This window comes from Nipponia nippon, unplaced genomic scaffold (assembly GCF_047370975.1).
Source record: "Nipponia nippon isolate SJK-2023a ecotype South Korea unplaced genomic scaffold, ASM4737097v1 scaffold_1, whole genome shotgun sequence".
Lineage (NCBI taxonomy): Eukaryota > Metazoa > Chordata > Aves > Pelecaniformes > Threskiornithidae > Nipponia > Nipponia nippon.
Window position 1 is genome coordinate 167,178,012 of NW_028262290.1, and position 22,272 is coordinate 167,200,283.

The following is a 22,272-nucleotide window of genomic DNA, read 5'->3' on the forward strand; positions in this document are numbered from 1 at the left end:
ACGGCGGGCAGCTCCTTACCGCGGCCCAGGGGAGCAGGAGCCGGGCGGTTGCCCTGTGCCCGCTCCAGGATGGGAACAGAGGAGAAATGGGAGCTTCCACCAGCCCCAGGGCTTGGGCCCCATCTGCTCCAGCCGCGGCCACCACTGCAGAGCTGCAGCCCAGGGCACCGGGGACGGGGGGAGCAGGGGGAAGGTGGCAGAGGGGACACGGGGACAGCTGGGGACACGGGGACAGCCGAGGTCCCGGGGCAGAGGCCCAGGAGCAGCCCGGGATGCTGGTGCCTCTGGGGCTGCGCCAGTCTCTCCTCTGCCAACACCCCAGGAGCGAGGGGACCCCCCGGCACCCCCAGGGTGCGACGAGGGGGCGAAGGCCGAAGGGGCCCAGCCCAGGCGGGCACAGCGCTGGGGGACGGGCTGCTGGGGAAGGGCAGGACCCTCCTGGGACACCGCGGGGCACCCGCTGCCCCCCCGCCAGCCCCACGGCTCAGCCCTGGCAGCCGGCACCGCGTTCCCCGGGACGCGCGAGGCCCCTGCCCAGCGAGAGAAAACGGGGCGCTGCCCAGCAGGGCCAGGCCTGGCAGGAACAGTTTATTGGGAGCCCCGGTACAAAGAATTTAGGTACGTGCGAGCGAGGAAGCGGTGATGCAAATCCAGCGCGGCCCGGCTTGGTGGCTCCGGTGGGCAGCGGGCAGGAGCGAGCTCGGCCCCGCATGCCAAGGTCCTTCCGGCTCTTCCGGGACGCCACGGGGCCAGGCCACCCCATCTGGCGAGAGACGAACCCACAGCGTTGGTGGCCGGACCCTCGGCAGAGCACGCCGGGGCTCTTCTCGCCCGCCGCAGCAGGCCACAGTCAGTGCTGGAGGGCCAGTCCACGACATCCCAGCTCCACGGCGCAGGGCAGCACCGCAGCCGCATGTGCCGGCGCTTCTGGCACGGGACTGTCCCGGCTCTACCCCGCAGCAGCGCCTGGCTGCGGCCGGCGACTCCTTGGCCACTGCTGCAGCCCTATTTGTGCGTGGCGCAGATCAGCTCCCGGAGCTGTGACGTTATTCTCGCATAAAACCGAAGTCTGCATCCAGCCGTAGCGGCAGCAGAGAAAAAGCTTAAAAACACGAGCCCCGAACGCCGGACACCAACCACAGCAGCCCCAGAGCTGCGCCGAGCAGCCTCGCTTGCCGGCTCTGGCTCCCCGGATGCTCAGCGTGGACAGTAACAGTGCTGAGCAGAGCCCGCTGGGCTTGCGCAGTTCACCAGTTCTGCAAATTACCTGGAAAACGCTAATAAATAACAGCCGGGTGCTGGGCAAGGGCGCGTCAGGCGTCAGCGCAGGAGAGGGGCGAGCAAGGACGAAACACAGAGGCCAGCGAGGGGACCGGGGCTGCGATCACTCACCCGACACGGGCTTCAGAATGGAAACACTGTATTGACAGACTTTACAAAAGTTATTACAAAACACGATCACGAACCAGCAGCTGACGATACACAGCGGAAGAGACACCACTTACAGCCACCTCAGAACAACACCGATTAGCTCCGAGAACTCAACCAATATTTACACAGACGTCTGAAAAACTCCGGTCAGTTAGCTCATACATGTACGAGTTTTAGATCAACTGTGAAATATAGTGCCACACATTTCCTTGTAGTATTATAATAATAATAATAACAATAATAATAACAATAATAATAATAATTAATAATAATAATAATATACTACTTGTAGATTAACTAAAAACCAAACAGCTCTTTACAGGGGTTAGGAGAAGTTGCTTTCACTCATCTGACTTACCTGAGTGTGAGACCAAACCCAGTTAAAAAATAATAATAAAATCGCCTTCATTGACAGGAGTTCGTGTGACGGACCAGCGGCTCCGTTCCCTTGGGCCAGAGGGAAAGCACAGCCCCGCTGGTGCCAGTAACATCCTTCAAAAGAACAGAGACGCGTCTTCCTCGGGTGAGTTACCCGACCGCCTCCACACGCTGCCCTTCCCGACTCCTCCTGCTCCAATGTCCTCAGCCCCTTCTCCTGCCCGTCCTTTCCTCCTGCACCTACTTTTTCTCATCTTGCTCTTTGCCGCTCTCTCCTCTCCGCTTTTTTTTGCCTTCGACAAATCCTGCGTCGTGCCCCTAACCACGGTTTCTGCCTCGCCTCTCTTCCCTTCATCCCAGCCCCGGCCTCGCAGCACGGGGCTGCCGTTCGAGGTGCGGCAACGCAACGGGAGCGGGCGGCCGGTTGCCTGGGAATGGCACCTTCCTTCCTTCCCTCCCTCCCTCGCGCTTCCAGCCTTGCGGTGAAACGAGTGGAAAAAAGAAAGCGAAAGCTTGTCACTCCTGAATATGCACAAAGATAGGTGGGGAAACACCTGCTAAATACGGACCCCAGAGAATCGCTCGGGATTATTCTCTACAGGCAAAATCCAAACCTGCGTAGGGGACAACTAGTACGAGGCCTACGCCGCTATGGAAGTCCCACAGAACCCCGCGGGGTCGAAGAGGTGCCTAGGCCGTCCGATCAGAGTTTTTAAGAGGAATTCCTTTGATGCTTCAACAAAGCGGGCTTTGTAGCATGACCACATGGATTAGCTGCGATACAAGTTCACCTCCCATCATGCTGCACGTCCACCTGCTAGACCGTTATCGTCACCGCGAGCCCTTCTGCCCCGGCCTCCCACCGCAGCGCTACTGCTTAGTTTCTTTTTTCACGCAGAAATGGCCGGTTTGAGTTGCCGACTCCAGGTTGTGCTGCGAATCCTCCATGGGCCGGGGGTTGCGGGAGTGGATTTTCTGGTGACAATTCAGAGACTCTTTGTAGCGGAAGTGCTTCCCGCAGACGGGACACTGGTAGGGGGTCTCGCCGGTGTGGACGCGCCAGTGCTTGAGCAGGTGGTCCCGCCGGATGAAGCTCTTCCCGCACTCGGTGCACTGGTACGGCCTCTCCCCGGTGTGGATGCGCTGATGGCGGATGGCTTTGGACAGGTCTCGGAAGTCCTTCCCGCAGTAGGTGCACGTCAGCGGCCCGTCGCCCTTCCCCGTATGGAGCTTCTGGTGCAAGATAAGGCTCACTTCCAGGCTGAAGCTCTCCTTGCACTGGGAGCAGGTGTACGGCCTCTCCACCATGTTGTTCACCTGGCGCCTGACAAAGCCGTACTTGAAACCAGAGCTCTTCTCCCCATCAGGGCGCTTGGCCGGTTTGGAGCGGGAGGGCCCCTGGGCTTTTGTAGGGGTTGTTTTGGATTTCTGCCTGAAGCTTTCTCCGTGCTCCAGGGAAGTGCAGGCTTCCTCGCTGGCGTGCGCCTTCTGATGGGTGGCAAAGAGCTGCTTGTCCAGGAAGCTCTCCCCACACTCGCAGCAAATGTACGGCCCCTCTTCGGCGGCCACGTCCTCAGCAGCGTCCTTCTTGGCCAAGTCTCTCCCGCGGCGAGCGGAGCGCCTCAGCCCGTTGCCTGTTGCGGTTCTCTGCTGCGGGGTGGATCCGCTACGGCCCTTGCTGCTTGGCTTCATCTCTTCCTCTGGGCTTGAGAAAACCTCTTCCCACTTTCCTGCCAGCGAGCTAGGAAGCTCAAGGCTTTCGGGACCTTCCTCATCACACTGCTGTTCATCTGGCAGAGCAGAGACATTCATGTCATTTCTTTGAGATAACAACTGCCTCGTTAGTTAGACCGCAATTCTCTCGGGGCAGAGGTGGTCTCTGCTTTGCACACTCAGGACAGTACCCGGCACTACAGGGTTGCAAGTCCCATCTGGGAGCTACCTAAGCAGTACTGGAACACAGAAAAAGCCAAAGTATTTTGACTTACAAACATAGAATGGTTTAGGTTGGAAAAGACCTTTGAGATCCTCAAGTCCAGCTGTTAACCCAGCGCTGCCAAGGCCACCACTAAACCATGTCCCCAAGCACCACATCTCCCCGGCTTTTCAATCCCTCCAGGGATGGGGACTCAGCCCCTGCCCTGGGCAGCCTGGGCCAGGGCCTGACAGCCCTTTGGGGAAGGGATTTTCCCTAACATCCAACCTAACCCTGCCCTGGCGCAGCTTGAGGCCGTTCCCTCTCGTCCCATCGCTTGTTCCTGGGGAGAAGAGACCGACCCCCCCGGCTCCAGCCTCCTTTCAGGCAGTTGCAGAGAGCGATGAGGGCTCCCCTCAGCCTCCTCCTCTCCAGGCTGAGCCCCCCCAGCTCCCCCAGCCGCTCCTCCCCAGCCTTGGGCTCCAGCCCCTGCCCCAGCCTTGCTGCCCTGCTCTGGCCACGCTCCAGCCCCTCCGTGTCCTTCTTGGGGTGAGGGGCCCAGCGCTGAGCACAGAACAGGCCTCTCAGAACGTTGTTCAGGATAAAGGCAAAAAAATTGAGGGAAGGGGAATAAAACCTCTTTTCTTTCTGGGCTTGTACAGTGCCAGGGGCCGAAGGATCTCCCATGGTGTAAGTGGCAACTCAAAGCAACCACCAAGGACCCTGGCAAATGGAGGATGAAAAGAGCCCAGAGGATCTGGGGATGTGGAGAAGAGGGCTGAAAAAACCACAGGTTTCTGCAGAAGGCGAGAAGGTAAAGCCGTGCCGAGCGTTTGCGTGCCCAGAGAAGACCGCTCGGCACTCCCTATCGCAGGGCTCTTCATCTGCCTGTCACTTTGCCAGACATCTAACGGTACGGCTTGAAAACAGGCCGCTTTGTTTGCATCAGGCTGAAATTCTGGAAAAGCATCAGCCAGAACAGTTGAGCTGCTTCTGAGAAGGAGACCGGGAAGCCAAAAGCACATCCTCGCAAGGGACGCTTCCCAAAGCGGCTCCCGTGTCCCCGTGCTCCAGAGCAGCGAGCTGGAGTGATGGGGTGGTGACAAGGACACCCCTTTCGCTGCGCCACAAGAAGCCTCACGTTTGGCTGACAGAGAAAGCTGTGAAAAATATCACTTTACACACTCCTGGAAAAGACTTTTAAGAACTTTGTTGCTAACGCCATCGAAGCTTGCCCACTCCCGCTCATCTCTGCTTCGAGGCTGGCCAAACACGCTACCTTGCCGAGTGATGCGACACCGTACAGGTGATCCGCACCCCCGAGCCAGCCCGCAGCTGCTTTTACAGCCTGCTGCTCGTGTACCGCAGCTTCTTCTGTGCGTCTGCCATCCTTCTGCCTCGGCTGCCATCCAGCGCCCACGCTGACTCTTGAGGCGAGCCCAGCAGAGACCACGGCGCAGGCAGGATCTCACCCCGGTGATCCCCGGCCAGCGCCAAGAGCCTGAGCCCGCCTCTCTAACTCACATGTACTGGGGACCTCCATGCTTTCCTCTTCCTCAGAGCCCTCGTGGCTTTCAGCCAGAGTCTCTTCGTATTTACTCCACGAGCTGTCATCGGGACCAGGAAAGGAAAACTCTGTGCACAGGAGAAAGAACGACAGGAGTTTACGCTCACGCCTCCCAGCTGCTTTACAGAGGATTTCGGGAGAGATGGCTGCATCGGGTGAGAGCTGACTAGCAAAGCAAAGTCATAGAATCAGAGAATCATAGAATCGTTAAGGTTGGAAAAGACCCTTAAGATCATCGAGTCCAACCGTTAACCCAGCACTGCCAAGGCCACCACTAAACCATGTCCCCAAGCACCACATCTCCCCGGCTTTTCAATCCCTCCAGGGATGGGGACTCAGCCCCTGCCCTGGGCAGCCTGGGCCAGGGCCTGACAGCCCTTTGGGGAAGGGATTTTTCCTAACATCCAACCCAAACCTGCCCTGGCGCAGCTTGAGGCCGTTCCCTCTCGTCCCATCGCTTGTTCCTGGGGAGAAGAGACCGACCCCCCCGGCTCCAGCCTCCTTTCAGGCAGTTGCAGAGAGCGATGAGGGCTCCCCTCAGCCTCCTCCTCTCCAGGCTGAGCCCCCCCAGCTCCCCCAGCCGCTCCTCCCCAGCCTTGGGCTCCAGCCCCTGCCCCAGCCTCGCTGCCCTGCTCTGGCCACGCTCCAGCCCCTCCATGGCCGCCTTGGGGTGAGGGGCCCAGCGCTGAGCACAGCATTCGAGGGGCGGCCTCCCCAGTGCCCAGCACAGGGGGACGATCCCTGCCCTGCTCCTGCTGGCCACACTGTTCCTGATACAAGCCAGGATGCCACTGGCCCTCTTGGCCACCTGGGCACCCTGCTGGCTCGTGTTCAGGCAGCTGTTGACCATGTACCCCAGGACAGAGCCGGCAAAAGTCAACAGCAGAGGCAAGCAGAAGAGTGCGGGCGGGCGGTGGCAGCCACGTGTTTGCTTTCCACCTCCCCACCGAGTCCTCAGAACCGTATGGCTCACCGGTGCTGGGGTCTGTAGGGGTTTCTCCTCCCTCAGAGTCATCCTGATCCTCCGCGTTGGGATCCTCTCCCTGCTCAATCCGTGACAGGAGGTCAGGCTTCGAAATGGCAGCATCTGCAGGTAAAAAGAGGATCAGAACGTTTCCTTTGCCCTCGCAGGAGAGAGACTCTCAAACCTTCGCCCACCAACCTTCCTTCGCTGCTGGGGATGACGAGTAATGGAAAGAGAGGCTTAAGAAGATGCTCTCACACATCTGCACCGCTCACCTTGGCTGGGCCCTGGGAACATGAGCGGACTGCAGGAGCACACCCTGCTCCGGTGAGGAGCACCTCCCAGCCTGCAGCGTGAGGAGGAGAATAAGAAAATGCATCTGTGCTTACCTCCAGGCTTCCTTTCTTCTCCTCTCTGCTAAGGTCCGCGGATCCATTACAATGGGGACTTCAGCTCGGGGACAGCACCAGAGCTGTCAGCCAGCGGCAGCAGGGGAAGTGCCCTCCCCATGCGGATCCCTCCAGCCAGGACCGCTCCATCCTACTCGTCCGAGTCACAGGCTGCTTGCGGATTTTGGCGGGGGAAAGGGGACAATCGCAACCTCTCCTAGGGCGGAGAGCGGAAAACTTCATTTCCAAACAAGTGTGAGTCGCTGGGTATTAACTTCCACCGCTGCTCTGGTGGATCCGTTCGCCTTATATGAGGGCCAAACCCCTAAACCTCGTTACTCAAAGGAAACCTTCAGATGAAGCACAGATACATTTTTCTAAGCTCCAGGCTCAGATCCATAGATCCCCTTCAGCGGGACTGTTACGTTCCTGCGCCCCCAGAGTAGGAAACGGGACTGGTTTTTAAACAGGAGAATGGGGGCGCGTATTTATCCTTCACCTTTTTCCCTTACACACAGGGACTGCAGACGACCTCTGTCCAAAAAAAATAAAGGAAGAAAGGAAAAAAAAATAAAAGGACAAAAGGCCTGGCTCACCCAGAGTCGGATGGCAGGTGAGCCTGCACAGCAGCGGCCTCAGCACAGGGGGGAGACGCCCGTCTACCAGGGACGGTGTCTGCGCTCCCACCGCTGCACGCGGACGTCCAGCCAAGGCAAGGTCACTTCTCGGGACACGCGTAGGTGCTCGCGAAGGCAACGCGTCCCCCAGAGGGAATCCCCGCAGCCGGGACTGGAAGGAGCGAGCGGAGCACGTTCGTTTAGCTGCGATGGCGCTGCCCTGAGCTGCCGGAGGGGAAAGCAGAAGGCAGAGCTTGCCTTCGCCGGCTGCTTCTCCCCAGCTCTACCCCTGGCGATACAGGGGCAGACGCCGCAACAGCTTGTGCAAAAAAACGTTCCCTGGGCTGAGGCTGGGGTCAGACAGAGCACCAAGGCAGGCAGCTGACGAACCTCGCTCTCCTGCCTTACGGAAGGCTCTGCAGCAGAAGGACTGAAGGACTTTCTGCACAGAAAGGCCTGGAAGGAACCTCAGAGGCCAGGCACCCCTCTGCTGCCCTAAGCGGCGAGCAGGCTGATGCACCCAGCGCAGTGGATCTGTGGACCTTGGCGTGACAAAGAAAACTCCCCTCTTCCCCATCTTTGCTTGGCTTGAGGGTCCCCTCGCTTCCCCTCCTCCTCACGACCCAGGTGCCCGCTCGGCTCCCACCGGCCACAGAGACGCGGTCACTGCAGCGATGCTTGTGACGTCCAGCCACCGCTACACTGAACCGGGGAGGACTGAACTAACTGCCAGGGCTGCTGTCGAAAGCCGGCGTAACGCGTTCCCGGGCCAGCACGCCCTCCCCGATCCTGCCAGGCACGGCGGTGCTTCCATCCGCCAGGCCCCGGGAAAACCTGGCGCATCAGAAGGCTCAGGGCAAACCCCAGCCCGTCTTTACCCATCGAGATGACGGCCTCGTAGTTGCCTTTCATGATATGCCTGTACAGCTCCTTCTGCCACTCGTTCAAGCTCTTCCACTCCTCCTCGGAGAAGTTAAACGAAGCATCGTTGAACGCCACGGGGACCTGCAATTGAAGCGTCACACGCTCAGGCGTTTTGCTTCTTGTTGAAGAAAACAACCAGGGACGTTTTCTCCTTCAAACCCCTCGAGCACCGCACAGGACAGTTCCACGCAGCAACGCCCGCTCCTTCCCCAGGCAGCTTCCCCCCTGCCTGCGAGGGACAGGACGCGGCTCTCCCTCGTCACCTGCCCGCCCCCACCCCCTCGCGTTGCCCAGCACCCAACGACAGACCCTTTTCCCACTTCATTTTTGACACGGTTCTGCCTCTGAAGAGGAACCGGGCACACGTTGCCAAACCCGGGCAGGCAGACGGGGCTGAGCCACATCAATTCCGCGCGACTCAAACACGGCTCCGGCCACGCTAAGGAGTCTGCAACCCCGCGCAGAGCGGCCGATGCGCTTTGGCGAGGATCGCGTGTCTATAACGAGCGGCACGCAATTAACGCGAAGGGGCCTGTGCTGGCGCCTCTCGCCGAGCGCTAGAGGAAAGAGCTGCAGGGAAGCTGCGTCCCGCTCAGCACGGCGGCTGCCCTGAAACGGGGCTGCGAGCGCAGCGTACGTGCGGAAGAACCCCGTTTCGAAGACGCGGAGCAGAGGACCGTTACCTTGGGGACTTCCCCCTTCGCCCCCGGGGGCAGCCGCAGGATCCAGAAGTTCCTGTTCTTCAGCAGGTTCTCCATGTTCTCCAGGCGCCGCTGGAGCTGCCCGTACTCCTGGATGAGGGTGCCCAGCGCGGTCCACTTGCTCTCCAGCTGGTTCCCGAATTCCACCGCCGTTTTCTCGCAGCCGATCAGCTTGGTTTCCGCCATCCTCATCCTCCCCTCCAGGTTCATCAACTGGGCGGCCTGGGCGTCCACCTTCCTGTCCACGGCCTGGATCTCGGTGACCAGCGTCAGGGAGATCTCGGCGGCCGGTAGCTCGGCCTCCCCGCCGGGGCCCTGCTCGGGGGCGGGCAGGGGCTGCTCCAGGGCCAGCTCCTGCGGCTCCATGTCCCACTCCAGCTCCTGCGGGGGCACAGACAGGGCCGTGGGCTCCGCCGCCCGGCTGCGGGGTGAACGGGGTTCCGTGGGGGAGACGGGACAGGCCCGCACCGGCGCTGCGAGCCCTCAGGCCCGGGAGGCGGGAGACGGGGCCAGGCCCCGGGGGCGGCGGCCGGCGGGGGGGAGGGAAGGGGGGAGATGGCGGCGGCAGCGCTTACCTGAGCGGGGGCCCAGTCGGCCATGGCCCTGCGGGGGGCGGCGGGGGCGGCGGGGGCGGCGGCGGAGCGGGGCGGGGCGGAGCGGGGCGGCGGCGGCGCGGGCCCGGCGCCTCTCAGCAGCGGCGGGGCAGAGCGGCCATGCCGAGAGCGCGGCGCACGCTGGGAGCGGCGGCGGCGGCGGGCGGCGCCACAGCGACACCTAGCGGCGGGCGGACCGCGGAGCGGGCGGGACGGCGCCGGGGCAGCAGCAGCCGCCGCCGCCGCCGCCGCATCCCCCGGCCCCGCGCTGATTGGCCGGCAGCTCGGCCAATCCGCGCGGCGCCCGCTGGCGGCGGCCCAATGGCGAGGCGGAGCGGAGCGGGGCGGGGCGGGGCGACAGGCGCGGGGGCGGGGCGGCAGGCGCGCTCCCGCCGACGGCAGCGGGGCCGCGCGGGGCGGGGGCGGCGCGGCCGGGGCTGCACCGGGCACGGCCGGGCCTCACCGGGCGGGCGGGGACGCGGCCCGGGCCAGGTACGGCAGCGGCACCGGGGCGGCACCGCGGCCCACCGGGGCTCGGCGGCCCCGGCACCGGCCGCTCTCCACAGGCGGGCGCCGCCGGTGCCCCGTCCCCCCCCGGGCCGGCCGTGCGCCGTCATCCCGCTGCGGCGCATCCTTCAACCGCCACCGGCTCTCCCGCAGGCGAGGCCTCACCGGGAGCAGCACCGGGGGCAGCACCGGGAGCGGCACCGGGAGCAGCCGCCGCCTCTCCCCGAGGAGCCGGGACGGTGCCGGTGCCATGAAGGAGGACCGGGAGCACCCCGTCGCCCTGGGTGAGGCAGGCGGGTCCTGCCCGGTACCAGCCCTGGCGCTGCCGGTCGTGCATCAGAGCAGCCGGTCACCGCGCCGGCGGCACCGGCACGGCGGGTGGCGGGAGCAGGCGGCTGCGGGGTCACCGCGGGACTGCCGGTGTCCCTGTCCCCATCGGGGAGCCGTGACGGGCGAACGCCAGCCCGGGCCCCTCACGACCGGCTGCTGTGGTGCCGTGCGGCGGCATCACCGGCGGCATCACCGGCGGCATCACCGGCTGTCCCTCCTCTTGTCTCCATGACAGGTTACGCCGTCACCAAACCCGACATCCTGGCCGAGGTGGAGCGAGGGGAGGAGGTGGCAGCGGCGGCCGGGCGCTACGGGGAGCACCGGAGCCCCCGGCCGCGCACAGGGCCCGCCGGCCCCTCCCAGGGTGAGCGGGACACGGGGAACCGGCTGGGACCGGGCTGGGGTGACGGGCCGAAGCCTGCCGAGCTGGAGGGGTCGGCCCCGCGGCGTTCCCGGTGAGGGGGTCGCTCCCCAACGCGCTCCCGTCTCCGCAGGGGACTGGCTGGGGAAGGAGGTGAAGAGCGAGGAGGGGGTGTCCCCGCCGCCCGGATCCCCCCCGACCCGCCGCACCGGCCCCGGCGACTTCCCCGTCCCGCCGCGGGAGCGGGGCTGCAGCTACTGCGGTGTCCCCGAGCCGGAGCCGAATGCTGGTGCCGGTAACGGGGGGTTCATCCCCCCGCCGCCTGCCTTCGAGAGCCGCCGCTGCCGGCCGGCGGAGCCGCCGCTCGAGTGCACCGAGTGCGGCCGAGGCTTTGGGCAGAAGCCGGACCTGGTGCGGCACCGGCTGGTGCACGGCGGGGAGCGCGCCTACGCCTGCGGCCGCTGCGGAAGAGGCTTCGCCGAGCCGGCGGGGCTGGGGGCCGGGTCCCCTGCCGCGGGCAGCCCCTGCCGCCCAGCCCCGTGTGCCGGCCGCTCCCCAGGGACGGCGGAGGGGACGGCGGCACCCCGGAAGGAGCGGAAGGAGCTGTCGCTGACGGAGAAGGTGCGGGTGCTGGAGATGCTGGAAGGCCCCAAGGTGTCGCAGAGCGAGCTGGCCAAGCGCTTCGGGGTGTCGCAGCCCCAGATCTGCCGCATCATCAAGAACAAGGAGCGGATCCTGAACGAGTGGCACCGCAACGGCGACCCTGAGCGCAAACGCAAGCGGGAGGGGAAGGACGTGGCCCTCGAGGCCGCCCTGCTGCGCTGGGTGGAAGGCGCCCGCGCCGCCGACCTGCCCGTCAGCGGCCCGCTCCTCCAGCTCAAGGCCAAACACCTCGCCGAGGCGCTGGGCCAGCCCGACCCGGAGCCCAGTGGCGGCTGGCTGGCTCGCTTTGGGACGCGCCACAACCTCGCCTTCAAGAAGCCGCCGGCAGAGAAAGGGGACGCGGAGCAGCCCACAGCCGAGCACTGGGCCGGCACGGTGCTGCCCGGCCTCCTCCGCAGCTACGCGCTCTCCGAGATCTACGCCTGCGGGGAGACAGGGGTCCTCCTCCCGGCCAGCTCCCCCAGCAAGGGCGAGAGTGCTGGCGACCGGCTGACAGTCCTGCTCTGCACCAACGCTGACGGCTCGGAGAAGGTCCCGCTGCGGGCGGTAGGGGAGAGCCCCCGGCCCCGCTGCCTTCAGGGGGTCAACCTGGGGCAGATGCCCTGGAGCTACCGCGCCGGCAGCCTGGCCGCCGTGACCGCCCCCCTCTTTGCTGAGTGGCTGCAGGAGTTCAATGAGGGGATGCAGCGGCAGGGGAAGAGCGTCCTCCTCCTCCTCACCAAGCACGAGGCGCACCCCTACCTCCAGCTTTCCAATGTCAGGATGGTCTTCGTCCCACCGGCCACCGCCCTGGCCCAGCCCCTGGACCGCGGCATCGTCGGTGACCTCAAGGGCCACTACCGGCGCCGGTTGCTGAGGTGGCTGCCGGCGGAGCGTGGCGCGGGGCAGCCGACCCTCCTGGATGCCCTGCACATGCTGGCGCAAGCCTGGGGCGACGTGCGGCTGGGGCTCATCGCCAGCTGCTTCCGTGCCGCCGGCTTCAGCCCCGACGCCGGCGCCGAGGCCCCGGCGCTTGCCCTGGTGCCCGGCCCGCTCAGCCAGGAGCAGCGGGAGCGCCGCGCGCTGATGGACGAGGAGCTGGAGCACGACAGGGAGGCGGACAGGGACGAGGGGACAGCGGAGGGCGAGGACACGGGAGAGCCGGCGGCGGTGCAGCCCTGCCCCTCGGAGTGGGAGGTCTGGGGGAGCCTGGCCACGCTGCGGCGGTACCTGGAGTGCCGGGCCACCTCGCCGGACCTCTTCCAGGCGTTCTATGAGCTGGAGGACGTGGTGCACATGGTGTCGGCCAGCGCCGGGCGAGCCCTCGTCAGGGACGCCCCTCCCAAGCAGTGAGCGGAGCGGCCAGCGCGTGCCTGGACCCACTCGTGCCTGTGACTGGGACAGGCGCTCATGGGGGCTGTCACCGGATTGGCCTGGCCGCCGTCTGCTGCGGCAGTGCCAGCTGAGTTGTGCCATGGGGTTTGCTGTGGGTCCGACTGGCTCAGGGGCAAAGCGGGTGCCCGGCGGGGAGCACCATGCACGGGGGCTGTGGAGCCGCCGCGCCCTGGGTGCCACCCATCGGGGCAGTGCCGGGGGCTGGCGGTGGCAGCGCTGGAGGCACAAACCCGCTGCCAAAACCTTCTCCCAGGGGGTGGCTTCTGCAGCCGGCGGGAGCTGTCGTGGAGCTGCCCCTGGGGGGGATTTGCCCTGGGTGGGGTAGTTGTGTTTGCTGGGGGGGGACATGGGGTGGTGCTGGGGTGACCCCGTGCCGGGGGCAGTGGCTCCTTCCCGTGGGGGCTCGGGGGGACCGGGTGCCACCGGCTGCTGTCATCGTGCGGTGCCCGGCGGTTTGCAACAGGCATTAAAAAGGCAGAATGCAGCAAAGCGCAGCACGGGTGGTGGTTGTCATATTTTAACGTCACATCCAGCCCCGCCATGAGCCGGGCAGAGCCCCTGCACTCCCCCGGGGCTGCCGGGAGCAGCGGGGCCGCCCCAGACCTCCCCTTCCCCTCCCTCGTCCTGGCCCAGGGACACTGTGCCTGCTCCTGGGCCCCCGTGGCACCCCGATGCGCGCCGTCCCCGCCCGGGTACCAGGGCCCAGGGCAGCACCCACAGGCAGCGGGGACCTGGCGGACGACCCACGTGCACCCGAGGGTCCCCTGCACAGCCCCACTGTGTACGTGGGGCCGTGCGCCCTCAGAGGCGCCTCCGGGCACCCTGTCCCTGGCACGGTGACCGCTGCCATCCTCTGCCACACCGGGGTCCCCAAGGTGGGACGGGGCATGGGGACAACCCCCTGCGTGTGCACAGAGAACCAGCGGTGGCTGGAACCCGCCAGGCCAACCCGTAGCCTGCGGTCCCGGGGACAGACGTGTCCCCACAGCAGCATGGCACCCAGGGGTGCTCTGCACCCAGCCCTCACAGCTGCCCCTGCGGAGGGGACCCCGGCCAGGACCCGAGCGGCGGTGCCCGGGGGCGGCACAGGGGGGGTTGGGACACACCTGGGAAGGACACACAAGGGGTGCTTGTTGGGGTGTGCAGGGTGGGGGCCCATCGGGGGGCCCGGGGCAGGGGGCCCATTGGGACACAGCGAGCGGTGTGTGCGAGGGGCACCCAGGTGTGGGTTGGGGGGAAGGGGGCAGGGGGTGCAAGGGGCACCCATTGCATGGGACAGGGGGCACCCAGGGACCTGTTGGGGCGCTGGGTAAGTTTGCCCAGGGGTTGCCTGCGGGGATGCACGGGGTGGCCGTCGGGGTGCAAGGGGCACCCACGGGGGTGCATGAGGCACTGAGCACCATCAGGGTGCACAGGGCAGAGAGTGCAATGAGCAGGGTGCACCGGGACGTGTCTATCTGGGTGCAGGGGGTGCCAGGGTCCCCCCTGGGGTGCAGGGGGCACCCAGATGCCTGCCGGAGCAAACGGGGGAGAGGGCGCTCCCGGGGGTGCACAGGGCAGGCTGCACCGAACGGTGCCCGGTGGCATGCATGGGCACGGGGTGCAAGGGGCAGCCCGGGGGTGCGGAGGCAGGGTGCACCCAGGAGCCCATCAGGATGTGCAACACGGGTGCACAGGGGTCCCCCGCGGGTGCAGGGGCAGTTTGTACCGCAGGTGGGGGCATCAGGGTGCAAAGGGCATCGGGGTGCAAAGGAAGCGGGTGCAAGGGGCACCCAGGGGCGCGCGGGGAACTAGCCACCGGGATGCACAATCACGGGGGTGCAAGTGGCATCAGGGGGGGCTGCAGGGAGGGGGTGCACAGAGAAGAGCCCACAGGAGTGCATGATCACCGGGGTGCAAAGGGCACCCGGGGGGGAGCGGTGCAGGGACGGGGTGCACGGGGGGTGCCCACGGGGATGCGTAATCGTGGGGGTGCAGGGACGAGTAGCATGGGTGGGGACACTGGGGTGCAAAGGAAGGGGGTGCAAGGGGCACCCAGGGGCGCGCAGGGAAGTGCCCACCGGGATGCACAGCCACGGGGGTGCAAGCAGCGCCCCGGGGCGTGCAGGGACGGGGTGCACGGGGGGTGCCCACGGGGCCACACAGTCACGGGGGGGCGGGGGGCTCCGCCGGGGGCGCAGGGGCAGCGAGTACCGCGGGTGTGGACATCGGGGTGCAAAAGAAGGAGGTGCAAGGGGTCCCCGGGAGCGGCCACGGGGGCCGCACAATCACGGGGGTGCACGGGGCTCCCCCGGGGGTGCGGGGACAGCGTGGGGGCGTCGGTGTGCAGAGGAAGGGGCACCCCGGGATGCAGAGACGGGGTGCGCGGGAAAGCCCCCAGCGGGATGCACAATTACCGGGGTGCAAGCAGCACCCGGGGGAGCGGGGGGGGGGGGGTGTTGCAGGGCCGGGGCGCGCCGCGGGACCCCCGCGGGGATGCGCAATCACGGGTGCGCAAGCGGCCGCCGGGGGCGATGGGGTGCGGGGCCGGGGTGCGGAGGGAAGCGCCCGGCGGGGGTGCAGAGCGGCGGGGGCGCACGCGTGGCCCGGAGCGCGGGGCGGGGGCGGGGGCGGGGGGGGGTGCGTGGGGGGTGCGTGGCTCCCGTCCCCGTCCCCCCCCATCTCCCCCCCGCGTCCCTTCGCGCCGCGGCTCCGCGGCGGTGCCGCCAGGGGGCGCCCAAGGGCGGGCGCGCGCAGGGCCCGCGCCGCGCCGCGCCGCGCCGCTCGGAGGCGGAGGAAATGAAGGCGAGTTCCGCCGAGGCGGGAGCCATTACCCGCCGCCGCCGCCGGAGCTGAGCCCCCCTCCGAGCCCGGCCCCTCCGCCGCCGTCCCCCGTTCCCCCCCCCCCCCCCTTCGCACGCCCGTCCCGGCACAGGTAGGCGCCGCCGCCCTGCCCCGGGGGGGGCTGGGGGGGGGGGGGGGGAAAAGGCCTGCGGCCGCGGCCGGGGCCTGCCCCCGGCCCCCCCCCCCCCCCTCCTCCCGGGGGCAGGCACGGCCCCGGCCCCTTTGTCCCCGGTGCCCGGCGGAAGCGCGAACAAAAGCCGCCCGCTGAAGGCCCCGGCCCTGCCCTGGGGGTGCAGCCGGTAACCGGTCGCCCCCCCCCCCCCCCGCCCTCGGGGCAGCCCCGCCGCTGAGCGGGGAGAGGCCGTGGCACCGCGGGGAGGGCGGGTGAGGGTGCGAGGCCTTGCGGTGGCCGCCGGAGGGATCTCGGCGGGGCCTGGAGATGCTGAGGGCGGTCGAGGGCTTTGCCATGGCGCCGGGGGGCTGAGGGGGTCGGGGCCTGCGCCCTGGCGCTTGGGGCGCGCCGGGGCCGAGAGCCTGGCCCGGGCTCACGGCGTGGCCTTCGGGTGCTGACCGTGGGGCCCGGGACCTGCACCGCGGCCGCGGTCTTTGCCAGGGTCTTGAGGCACCCAACAGGAGCTTGAGGTGTTCACCGTGGCCAAGGTCTTCACCATGGCCTTGAAGCACTCGCCATGGTCTTGGCCTTTGCCGTGGCCCCAAGGCCCTCACCGGGAGCTTGAGGTGTTCACCATGGCCAAGGCCTTTGGCAAGGTCTTCACCGTGGCCTTGAAGCACTTGCCGTGGTCTTGGTCTTTGCTATGGCCTGAGGGCCGTTGTAAGAGCTCGAGGTGTTCGCCATGGCCAAGGCTTTCGCCGTGGCCTTGAAGCACTCACCATGGCCATGGTTTTCACCATGACCCTGAGGCCCTCAGTGGGAACTTGAGGTGTTCACCATGGCCAAGGCCTTCGCCATCACCTTGAAGCACTCGCCATGGTCACAGTCTTTGCCATGGCTCCAAGGCCCTCAACGGAAGCTTGAGGTGTTCACCATGGCCAAGGCCTTTGCCAAGGTCTTCGTCACAGCCTTGAAGCGCTTGCCGTGGCCACAGTCTTCGCCATGGGCCCAAGGCCCTGACTGGGATCTTGAGGTCTTCGCCATGGTCAAGGCTTTTGCTAATGTCTTTGCCATGGCCTTGAGGCGCTTGCCATGGCCAAGGACTTCACCATGGCCCCAAGGTCCTCACTGGCAACCTGAGGTGCTCACTGGGGTCCCGAGGGTCTCACCATGGCCAAGACCCTTGCCAAGGTCTGCATCATAGCCAAGGTCTTTGCCATGGCCTTGAGATGCTCACCATGGCCAAGGCCTTTGCCATGTCCCCGCGACCTGTGCTACGGCCGAGGTCTGTGCCGTGGCCCTGAGGCCGTTGCTGGGATCCTGAAGTGCTCACCGCGGCCAAGGCCTTCACCATGGCCCTGAGGCCCCATGCCGCAGCCCTGGTGCTTTCGTCATGGTCGTGGCCCTTGCCACAGCACCGAGGTGCTTGCCATCACGGAGGCCCTTGCTGTGGACCTGAGGTGCTCACCATGGCCAGGTCCCTCGCTGTGGTGCTCACTGTGGCCCAGAGGCGATGGCCGTGGCCCTGAAGTTGTTGCTGTGGCTCTTGCCATGGCCGTGGGGTGCTTGCCAAGGCCGTGTCCTGGAGGCACTCGCCCTTGCTGTCAACGTGGCCACGAGGCCCTCGCTGTGGCCTTGAGGGCTCCCCATCACCCTCAGCCTGGCCCCGAGGTGCTTCTTGTCACCCTCTGCATGGCCCTGAGGCACTCGCCACGGCCCCGAAGCGCGTGCCATGGCCGAGGCGCTCGCCACGGCCCCGAGGTGCGTGTCGTGACCCTCACCGCCGACTCTGTCGCGGTCCCAATGCTCGCACCGCGACCACGACCCTCTCTGAGGCCCCCGTGGTAGCTGGCCGGGGGCCCCCGGGTGCCTCTGGTTGGAGAGGGCCGGGGGCCCTTGCCGTCACCCCGCACTGCCGCCACCCACCGCTGCCCTTTCCTTTTCTCCCCTCCCAGGTGCTCTCGAGCCGGGGCGAGGGGATGAGGTGCCCCCCTGCCGCGTGGTGTGCCGAAGCGGCTCTTTAGATCCTCCCCGGCCCAAGCCTCCCCTGCCATGGATGCCTCGGGGGCTCTTGCTTCGGCTCCCTCCTCCGCGGCTCCCTCGGGCTCCCGCAGCCCCATGTTCCCCCCAGGAGCTGACAGAGAGGAGTGGGGACCGAGGTTCAATTGTGCCCCTTCCACCTCTGCCGCAGCCTCGCAGGCGATGCCAGCGTCTGGCCGGAAGAGGAAGGCCAACTTCTCCAATGACGAGACTGAGACGCTGGTCTGGAATGTGGTCCGGCATTTCAGCGCCCTGTATGGGTCTGAAGCCCTGCGGGCTCACCCCGTGCGGCGGAAGCAGCTCTGGACCCAAATCCAAAGCCGCGTCAACTTCCTGGGCTACACCGAACGCTCCATCGACGACCTCAAGCACAAGTGGCGCGACCTGCGGTTGGACGTCAAGAAAAAGATCACCTCCAAGAAGCACCTGCCGATGAACCGCGCCGGCGGGCCCCTCCACAAGCCGCGCCTCACGCCCCTGGAGAAGATGGTGGCTTCCACCTTCTTGCAGGCCAGCCACGACTCGGAGCCCGAAATCATCTTGGACCCAGGTCAGTCGTGGTGGTTCTCTGGGGAGAGGAGAGTTTGAGTAGCAGAGTCCTGTGCTGCGTCCCCACCTGCGCTCTCCGATGATGTCTGGCCTGAGAACGTCACCAGGCCGCGGTCCCCCCGAGCTCCGGGGTCTGCCGAGCGTTCGCGTTCCGTGCTAGCCGGTGCGGCGTGGATCGTGGAAGGAGACTTTGGGGTTTTGCTCTCGTGCGCGGTTTGTGTCGGGATGACGGCATCCGGCAGGGCCGTGGTCCTGTCCTGCCTGAGTAGCAAACCAGCAGGGCTGGAAACTGCGTGCGCTGGAATTAAAAATCCACTGTGGAAATAACCTGGGATCAACGGGAACATCTCAGGCTTTGTGGGAGCGGGTCTTTCCTGTCTTTTTTTTCTTTCTTTAATTTGACCCCGTGCCTGGCCTTGCTGGATACCGTCTAAAAGCAGCCGGTAAAAGATGGGATGGGATTTTATTTCCCCCGTTCCTGTCAGGGTCAGTGTCCCCCGTGGTTGGCCGAGGTCAGAGGGAGCGGGAGCAGCTGCCTCAGTGCGAAGTCGCACCGTCCTCCCGCAGCATCTTGCGCCCGGGTGCCGCGCGTGGCCGGGGGAAGCCTGCGGGTCCCTGGGCGGGCCGTGCCTTCTCGATGGCGCAGTGCCTCTGACCCCTCCGTCGCCTGCAGAGCAAACCCGTGTCTCAGCCTCCCGCAGAGCGCAGAGCCCTCTTGCCGGTCCTGCTCTCGGGTAACGCCTCTTTAGCTCAAACGCCCAAGAGATGCTCGGGGGGAAGATGTTGGCGAAAGACCCGACACCCGTCCTGCAGTAGTGCTGGGCTGGGCCCGCGGGTGCGCCCCGGCTGGGCTTTGTTACTGGCCAGGAGGCAAATACCCCCCCTGCCCTTTCATTTCCACAAAGGGGATGTGTCCGGCTTCTTTGCGTCCCCAGAGGACACCAGGGTTAGTTGTCCCTGCTCCTTCCTCTGCTCTTTGATTTCGGCTCAGCCCGGCAGGTTCCCGTGGGGATGGGTGGGTGGCCCCGGCAGGTTCCCGTGGGGATGGGTGGGTGGCCTGGGTCTCATTTGACTCGGTTCGTGCTTGGGCTGTCTCTGAACCAGACGCCCGGCTTGCTGCAAAGCAGAAAAGCTCCAGGCTGGAGGAAGAAGTCCTGCGGGACATTTAGGGGATGCCAACCCCCTCGGGGCTGGGCGAGTTCAGAATGGTCCTGGAGGGGGTGAGGGCGAGCGATCGCATGGGCCGGCCTTGCAGGAGGAGCATCTGCACCTCGGTGCAACCGTGTCCCCCGCACAGCGTCGCTCCCTGGCCGATTCCCGTGGGACCCTTCTTCTGGGGAGCCCCATCCGCCCTTCCGCGGGGGCACGTGAGCCGCCGGCACTGTCGTTGCAGCGGCTGAGGCTGGATTCTCTCTCTCCCCGCAGATCTGTTTTTCCCCGGCGCGACCAAGCAGTCCTTCATGCACCTGCAGCCCGGCGTCAGCCACCCCAGCATCTACATCGACACCAACGGGCAGCCCTCGTCCCTGCCGGACGTGGAGGGCTCCGCCGTGCCCCGGCTGGCGGTGCAGAGCCCCGACCCCTCCGTCATCTGCGAGTACAGCCGAGGGGAAGGACAGAGCAGTTCGGGTAAGGCTGCTGCGGGGCTTTAGGCAGCGGAGGGAGGGCGCAGGGTCTGGACGGAGATCCGCTGGGAGCGTGGCGGCCGGTAAAAAGTTGCGGTGGTTTTTTGCACCGAGAGCCCAGTCCCGGTGCGGCGTCTTGCTGCTGGCGGGGCTGGCTGCAGCCCTCGGCACGGCGCTGGGGGTGGCACTGCGGGGGACACCCTGATCGGAGACGCTTCCCTGCGCCTTCCCGGCCTGTGCCATTGTCTCCCGGTCTGCGAGTCCCAAAGGGTTGCGGATGCGTAACTGGGAACTCGGAGCACAGTTTTGTAACCGCTGAGGGTTGTGCGGTGGCAGGAGAAGGCGGCAAATCCAAGGGAAGGCGAAGGCCGTGGCCATCCCTGTGTCACCCAGCGGCCTGGGGAACTCACTGAGGGGGGGACGAGGGGCGTGCGAGGCAAGTAGGGGTGAGGACTGCACGGATGGGGCACGTTGGTCTGCTGTGTCCCGCAGGGATGTCTGTGAGGGGGATGTCCGTGTGCCGGAGAGGGGCAGGGGGCAGGGGCAGCGGCTGGGGCTCACCGGAGGGCTTCTCTTCTCTTCCAGCTGAGTCGGGACCGGAGCTGCGGACTCCGGACATGTCAGCCATTTCCCCGTCCCTGCGAAACGAGTCCCTCGTCTCCTACGCCTCCATGTCAGAGGAGGAGGAACGGGAAGGCCGGGAGGTGGAGAGGGGCCACGGCGGGGCCGTGGGGATGCAGCCGGGGCCCGAGGCCCCCATGTCTGCGGAGGAAGACATGAAACTGTCCCGCCAGGCCATGCTGATCCGCAGGTGCAGCTCCCAGGGCTCCGTCACCTCCCTGCCCGAGGACCCTCTTAACCCCGTGGACGCTCACTCGGACTGGGGCCACGAGGGGGTGTCCGACCTGCCCCCCTTGGGCCGCGGGCTCGACTCCTCGCACCCCGAGGAGCAGGCGGGGGGCCCGGGCCCGGAGATGGGCGCTTTGCCCAGGGTACTGATGGGGCCCACCTGGGAGAAGCCAACGGCAGAGGAGGAGCCCCCGGCCCGCTCCCCGCTGCACGGGGCCCTGACCGAGGAGTCGCTGCCCTCCTCCGCCTCCCCCCCGGGGGACGCCCCCGCCGCCCCCGGCCCGCCCCGCGGCCTGGGCTGCTCCCGCCTGCGGGAGGACCGGCGGGAGAGCTGGAGGACTAACATCCATCACCTGCTGGACCTGGAGGAGCAGTGGGACCAGCTGTACCACCAGGAGCTGGCCATGTGGCAGGAGGAGCGGGCCACCCAGCGCGAGGAGAGGGCCCGCGACCGCGAGCTCCAGTTTCGCCTGCTGGGCGTCCTGACGGACATCCGCGACGAGCTGCGCTACCTGCGCCAGGAGAGGGCCAGCGCCCGGCAGAGCCAGGCGCCGCCGGCTGAGCCGCGGCCGGACCCCAGCCCGCTCCTCGAGCAGCCCAAAGCCGAGCCCAGCTTCCCTGAGCCGCAGGCCGGGACCGCCAGCTGGGGAGAGACCGCTGTGCCCAGCCGAAGCCCCTTCGGGAACCGGGGCCGGGGCCGGCGTCGGGGCCGGCCGCGCGGCTCTGCCTCCAGACACAGACGGCTCTTCCTCACCAACAGCTAGGGATGGGCGGGGACGCTGTCCCGCGAAGGACATGGTGTGCCTGCGTCCCTCCCGGCGCCTGCGCGCAGGGCTCCGGCCACGCGGTGGGTGCCCGGCCATGGACAGAGGGGCGTGCGCGTGGGGGAATGGTGCGCGTGGGTGCGCGCGGGAGGCGTGCGCGAGCGTGCGGCCGCCAACAAGGTTGGCGCCTGCCCCGCTGGCGCGCCCGGGCCCCCGCGAGCGCGGGGAAGGTACAAGGGGGCGCGGGCGGCCGGCGCTGCGCACGCCTGCCCTGCGCTGGGAGCGTGCTGGGCACACGCGAACGCCTGGGGAGGCAGGCGGCGATAACACAAGCGCGCGAGCGCCCGGGAGGCCTGCCTGCGCCCACGGCTCTGCCTCTGCCTGCGCGGGCAGCCCCGGGGCAGGGCCCGCGAGCGTGGCCGGTGGGGCGCGCCTGGGCGAGCGGGGAGGCGTGGGCGTGCGCGGGTGTCAGCGGGGCCGTGTGACAGCGCTAGTCGAGTAGGATTACTACCTTCGGGGGGTGGGGAGTTAGGAACACTTAGTCGCTGATGTGCGAACATTTTATGCAAATCATTTAATGACCTAATTTGCATATAACCATAAACTTCTGTTAAAAAAAAATCCCCAAAAAACAGAAAAACCGTCTCTGTGTGTGGACTCGGTGCTGGGGCGGCGCGGCGAGGAGTCCATGCTGCCCGCCGTCAGCCTTCCCGCGCCGTGGTCCCCTCTCGGCCAGGAGCTGTGCCGGGTGCCGGCTGCGCCGTGCCGAGCCGGCAGCGATGCCCACCGTGGCGAG

The 22,272-nt window shown here is 66.7% G+C and overlaps 2 protein-coding genes across 3 annotated transcripts; one reads left to right on the forward strand and one right to left on the reverse strand.

Annotated features, from left to right (window-relative positions):
• Positions 1-566: 566 nt before the first annotated feature.
• Positions 567-9,616, reverse strand: LOC148057714 (zinc finger protein 783-like). Its single transcript, XM_087733164.1, has 6 exons — positions 9,462-9,616; positions 8,869-9,267; positions 8,140-8,266; positions 6,265-6,378; positions 5,249-5,359; positions 567-3,599 (listed from the first exon to the last, which is right to left on the reverse strand). Exons 1-6 carry the CDS (start codon positions 9,483-9,485, stop codon positions 2,680-2,682), a joined length of 1,695 nt encoding a protein of 564 aa, XP_087589290.1. The 5' UTR covers positions 9,486-9,616; the 3' UTR covers positions 567-2,679.
• Positions 9,617-15,519: 5,903 nt separating this feature from the next.
• Positions 15,520-22,043, forward strand: LOC104015829 (uncharacterized). 2 transcript variants are annotated; one of them, XM_087733112.1, is made up of 4 exons: positions 15,520-15,628; positions 17,605-18,239; positions 19,664-19,867; positions 20,449-22,043. In XM_087733112.1, the coding sequence occupies exons 2-4, from the start codon at positions 17,702-17,704 to the stop codon at positions 21,474-21,476; spliced, it is 1,770 nt and encodes a 589-aa protein (XP_087589238.1). In that variant the 5' UTR covers positions 15,520-15,628; positions 17,605-17,701; the 3' UTR covers positions 21,477-22,043. The 2 variants fall into 2 exon arrangements, with proteins under 2 accessions (XP_087589238.1, XP_087589246.1); XM_087733120.1 differs by having other exon boundaries at positions 15,523-15,628; positions 17,841-18,239.
• Positions 22,044-22,272: the final 229 nt, after the last annotated feature.